Here is a 5,629-nt window from a genome sequence, read left to right on the forward strand (position 1 = left end):
CTGTTTCATAAAGTTATTAAAATAATTTCCGCATGTTATCTAAAATGGAGCATGCATTCAAATTTTACCAAAATTTTTTAGATCCGTTTCCCTGTGTATTAAATTTGGTTTTAGTTTCCCTTTAAATGTTTGTGTTTTCCTGTGAAAGATCTGGGCCTCGGGAATATTTTTGGACATTTTATAATCATAGATACAATGTTGTTAATAGTTTAGGGGTATTCACATTTTTCGTTTCCTATTCAGTGAGTCCTGGAAAGTTGTGTTTTGCATAATTTTTGGTCCGTTTTATCTAAGTTGTCACATTTCTGTGTGTAGAATTGTTCACAATATCCTCTTATAACCCTTTGGTGTCTGCAGGGTCTGCAATGGTATCCCACATCTCATCCTGATACTGAAAATGTGTCATTTCTCTTTTCTTTTTCATCAGTCATGCTAGAGTTTTTTCCCATTTTGTTGGTGTATTCAAAAGATCCACTCTGTTTCAGTGGGTTTTTGTATTGTTTTTGTGTTTTCAGTTTTTTCAGTTTCATTAATTATCTGCTCTCTTCTCTTTCTTTCTTTTTTTTTTTTTAATTACTATCACCTGCGTGCTTTGGGTTTACTTTGCCCTACTTTTTGTAGTTTCTTGAAGTGGGGTTTATATTTATTGACTTGAGACTTCCTCTTTTCTGTGTCCTCCCTTCATGACTTTCCATAGCTGGGGGCTGGTATCTGGGGGTAGAGTCCCCGGTGTCTGACTGCTGGGCTGTTCCTCAGTCCTCAGGTTCTTAACCTTGCTCTTCCACCTTGGAAGTTCTCCTATGCCTGCTCCTCACGATATTTCTCAGGTTCACAGTTGTACTTCTTAAGGAGGCACAGGATGAGATGATTCTGTACCATCTGGACAAGGTTGAATCTTTTCTTAGACTTTGATCCACCCACTGGCACTCAGACCAGGGCTGCCATTTTTGGGTGCTTTCAGTGTGTCTGACATAGCATCCTGGCTCATATGCTAAGTCTGGAAATGCATTTTAGGTTGTCTAGGCTGGCAGGCAAACTGCAGGATGCCTTCTGTGATGTGCTGCATCAGTGGCGTGGAAGCCTAGTGAGAGACTGTGCACTAGGGTTAGGTGAGTGTTCCCTTTTGACTCACAGTCATTTTGCAGTTTGCCCTTCTCTCTTCAAGTAATATTTAGAGCCTGGATTGTGTAGAGTTTACTTTTCCTTTGTTGTTTCTTCTTTTGACTTGGGGAGGATATTTATAGAGACAAGTAGCTATGCTACTGCAATTGTCCCCAGCAGCTCCTAAGTTAACTGACAATCTTTGAGTACTTTGACCCAAATGTCTCCTCCCACATCTCAGGGTCCCACAACTTCCCCATCAGGGCCCTACCCCAGCAAAGCAGCCATTGAAACTGAGATTCATCCTCCTCTGTGATTCTGCTACTCTTCTGTGATGCCCAGGACCCGATCCTCTATTCCTTCTGCCCTGTGGCTCCAAAAAATAAGAATCTACAGTGCTGCCAAGAAGTCCTCTGGCTTCAGCACTGAACCTTAACTGATGATGAATCACTCTGACCTTCTCATTGTCTTTCTCACAAGGATTGATGCCCAGCAACAGCTGACACCTTAGTTCTTATAACTACCATTTCCCAATCTGTTTTCAAAAGGCTGATGGCAAGGAATTTCCTTCCCGTGGTTACACTATCCCAGTTTACTGCCAGTGAAAATGTTATCAATTGCAACACAACAGCAAGTCAGGGCTTCTCCAGCTCCACTCACCACCAGCCTTGGGGTCCTCATTACCAGCTGATGAGTAATCAAATTGCACACACACTTACATTTTACAGTCTGCTTTCCAAACCACTTCCCAAGGTCAGTTTCTCTGAGAGGCCAACTGGGGATGGATAAAGGAATGCAGGAAGCATCCTAGAATGCTGTCAGGGTCAACATGCCTCAGGGAATGAGGAGGCAGGAGTGTAGGAGGAGGGAGGTGCTGAGCCACAGTGCAGCCAGGACAAACACGGAGCTGCTCCTGCAGAGAGGCCAAAGGCTGGAGGGTCCTGTAGAGTTCTTTTAAATTGAGGGGAGGGGCTGGCCCTTCATATTCCCAATGCAGTCTATCTCTCATGTGCGCTGCCCTCTAGAAGGAGTAAACTTGGGCAATGCAACTCTCCTTAAGGGAGAGAAAGCCCCAGCTGAGAACTGCCGGCCTATAACACTCCAGCAGTCACAGTTGCTGAGGTCTCCATTTCTTGCTTAAGGACCCACCAGCACCATTTTTTTATATATATAAAAAAATCAATACCTTTATTTGTTGCTTTTAACATCCAAATCCCTTTACTTAAAAAATGCAGACAGTCCAAACATGTGCTTCTGTAGATCTGACTCTCTGTGTCCAACAGAAAGATTTCAGATGACATCTGCACTGGAGTTGAGGTGGGATAGATGATGTCTGAGGCCCTCCCAAGCATGATACCCATTCCCTGACTCACCAGGGAATTTTCCAGCCAGCAGGTTTCATTGGGTCTTGTCCCTGGAGGGCTCCCTGAGATCATGAGAATATGGAGTCATCCCCATACCGCTGAGGCTAAGAAGGGCAGCGTGCAACTCTGTCACTATGAATCCATCCTCACACCACCTTCCCACCCTTTCCTAATCATTCTTATGACCCTGGGGTGTTGGACTTGTTTTGGACTCAGGAGTCACCCTTGGGGACATAATGATGGGCTCCCCTAGGTTTGGATCCCACTAATCTCCTGGCACTCCCTAAACTCTCTGGCCTCAGTTTCCCCATTAGAATGGAATAATAATCCCTGCCCCACAGGCTTGTGAGGATCAAGTGAGGAACCCAGTTTCCATACATATGAACACCTGAGTACACACTCTCTCCACCTTTTCCCTCCAGGAGGATAAGCTGACAGCCTGGGACACGGTGAGTGAGAATGAGGAGCCACTTTCCCTGGCCTTTGCTTTTGGCTAGAGTCTGGGAAGCCAGAGCAGAATGCAAGTTCAAAAGCTTCAGAGCATTTTGGGCCCAGGTAGCCTCAGATGGGATAAGTGGAGGCCCCTGAGATGAGCTCCCAGGTGGCCCCTCTCATGGCTCCTCCTCTTCCCTGATTTCCAGGCCTGGCACTGGCTCCTACTGCTCCACTCCTCATAGCTCTCCTCCTGGGCCCCAAGGTGCTACTGGTGGTTGGTGTCTCTGCCGTCTACATCTGCTGGAAACAGAAGGCCTGACTGTAAGTGTGGGAGAGGGAGGACTGACCAAGGGCTGCCGAGACGGGCCAGACCAGCAGGAGGGCCCAGGTCACTTGCCATGCAGCTTCAGGGTCAGTGAAGTTTACAGAAGGTGACAGGGCTCCCTCAGGATACTCAGGAGTCTCAGGGAACACTGTATGGGGCTCCTAACCCCAGGAGGTGTCCAGGAAGTGAGATGTCTCAAGGGTGTTACAGGAGGTGGGATGCTCAAGGGGGTTCAAAGGTATCCCCAGTGCCCTAGGAGCCCCATGGAGGAGGTGGACAGAGGGGTCTAAGCGAGGGACAACTGAGTGGGTGGTCCCTTCCAGGCCACTGCTGGGACTCCAGGGGGTCAAAGGACTCTCTACTGTAGAGTAATGTTGAAAAAGCCCTGATGGGTTGCTCTGAGGGCTGCTCTTGCTCTGACCCTCTGTGTGCCTGAGTGGAAGGGAGGGAGGAGGGAGCATCAGGACTTGGGAGGAGGGCTAAGCTGGCAGAGTCCTATCTCAGGCCTGCCTGTCCACCCACAACAGGCGTCCCAAGAGGATACCAGCACCAGGGACATATCAGGCTCTCAGGAAACATTTCTTGAATGATGAGCAGATAACTAAATGTGGATGTGTTTTCTCACAGCTCCTTCCTTCCTCCCCTGCTATGTGGGACCCTCAGTTTCTGCTGCCTTTTTCCTTTCTTGAGAGGCTCAGCCTGAGAGAAGGAGCCAGCAAGAACCTTCTCTAGACTCAGCTCCAAACGCCTCCAATCCCAGGACGTCTGCCTGCCCACAGGCTCCTGTTGCTCCTTCACAAGACCATGATGCCCCAGAGCAGGGTCTCCATTAATGGAGACCTGAGCAGGGGCCATGGGATTGGGCTCTGCGCACTGACTCATGGCACCTGCTAAAATGTGAGAAACACGCTCAATCTAAACACACCAGGGCACCTCCTATCCATCACCTTTGGACTGGCCATAAACCATAGACTCTTTCCAGGCTCTCAAGAGTTATCCCATCTTCCGGATTCCTGCCCACTCCAACTCCCCAGCCTTGTTGAGGTTCTCTGTTGCCTCCTGAATACACATGAATCCTTATACTATTTTTAAGAAAGAAAAAAATGATTCTCCTTTCTCTTTGTCCAAGCGTCCTTCCCCTCACACCCAAAGAGAAAGAAGTTCTCTCTTCTCTCTCTGTGATGGGGACAGTATTTCTTCTAGCATCCTGCAGTCTTCCCAGCCCTGCTGCTCATGGTAGAAATGCTGCCACAGTCCAACATCGAGGAGTCCTCCTTGACTTCCCTTTACACCTCATATTCAGCTCTGCCCCAAAATGCTTATGTCCACTTATGTGAGATGGTAAATGTTTAACAACGGACTTCATGAAAGGGAAAAACCAAAACCTGTTCTGTAGTGCTTGCCAATTTCTGTAGTGCAATAGCTCCCAACATGGCCAGTTTCAAACTACCAACAGTTAAACAACCAGATTGCAAAATTCCTGAAATTTAAAAATTGCTTTTCAGCTCCAGTCCAAGCCTACTGCTGGACACCTCTTTGTTACATTCCTAATTTACACACTTCTCATCTCCACCACCAGTCCCTGTGCCAGCTAGCATCATCTCTTTGGGGACCACTCCTCTGGCTTTCATTTTTCAGCCACAGCGATTCTTTGGAAAAGTCACATCATATCACTTCTCTGCTTCTTTCCCAACACAGATGCATGGCTCCCACTCTCCCTCCTTCAAGTCTCTGCTCAATGTCACTTTATTAAAGGCACCTCATGTAAACGACCCTGTAGAAAATATCATTTCTTTTCTCTATCCCGGCATTCCGATTTCTCTAATCCTAATTAATTTTTAGCCCTTATTTCCATAAGTATTATGCTGAATACAGGCACCCCTCACTTTTCACGTAGGTGCAGGATTGCAAAAATGACTGTGCAACCTGAAACCCAGGAAAGTAGTCTCCATATCCAATCAGAAAAACAATGATCATTCTGTGACCTTTACCATTTTCTGTCAAAATGTTAGAAATTCACACTCCCAGTTAGAAATGCAGAGGACAATGAAAATATAATGAAATAAATATTTATTTGTGCACTGCAATTCAAACTATTAGAAACATTGAGAGTTCAAGTGTTGTTTCTTTATAATAATGTATCAAGAGTAGTTGGAAGAGTGCTTGCCCTTTTCTTATATATTTCTGATATGGAATGATATGGTTTGTCTCTGTGTTCCCACCCAAATCTCATCTGGAATTATAATCTGTGTGTGTTGTGGGAGGAGCCTGGTAGGAGGTAATTGAATCATGGGGTCAGACTTCCCCGTTGCTGTTCTTGTGATAGTGGTGATAGTGGGTTCTCGTGAGATCTCAGTGCATTCTCAAGAGATCTGGTTTTTTGAAGTGTGTGGCATTTTCCCCT

General features: G+C 46.4%; 1 protein-coding gene across 1 annotated transcript in view; it reads left to right on the top strand.

The window, feature by feature from the left end:
- LOC108544516 (signal-regulatory protein beta-1-like) overlaps window positions 1-5,237 on the top strand; it is a 17,938-nt gene extending 12,701 nt beyond the window's left edge. Inside the window, exons 4-5 of the mRNA XM_017895689.1 lie at window positions 3,111-3,221; window positions 3,853-5,237. Of these exons, the coding sequence (XP_017751178.1) occupies window positions 3,111-3,219 (109 nt within the window). The 3' untranslated portion in view covers window positions 3,220-3,221; window positions 3,853-5,237. The remainder of the gene's footprint in view (window positions 1-3,110; window positions 3,222-3,852) is intronic.
- Window positions 5,238-5,629: the final 392 nt, after the last annotated feature.

This window comes from Rhinopithecus bieti, unplaced genomic scaffold, assembly GCF_001698545.2.
Source record: "Rhinopithecus bieti isolate Rb0 unplaced genomic scaffold, ASM169854v2 scaffold_27016, whole genome shotgun sequence".
Classification (NCBI taxonomy): domain Eukaryota; kingdom Metazoa; phylum Chordata; class Mammalia; order Primates; family Cercopithecidae; genus Rhinopithecus; species Rhinopithecus bieti.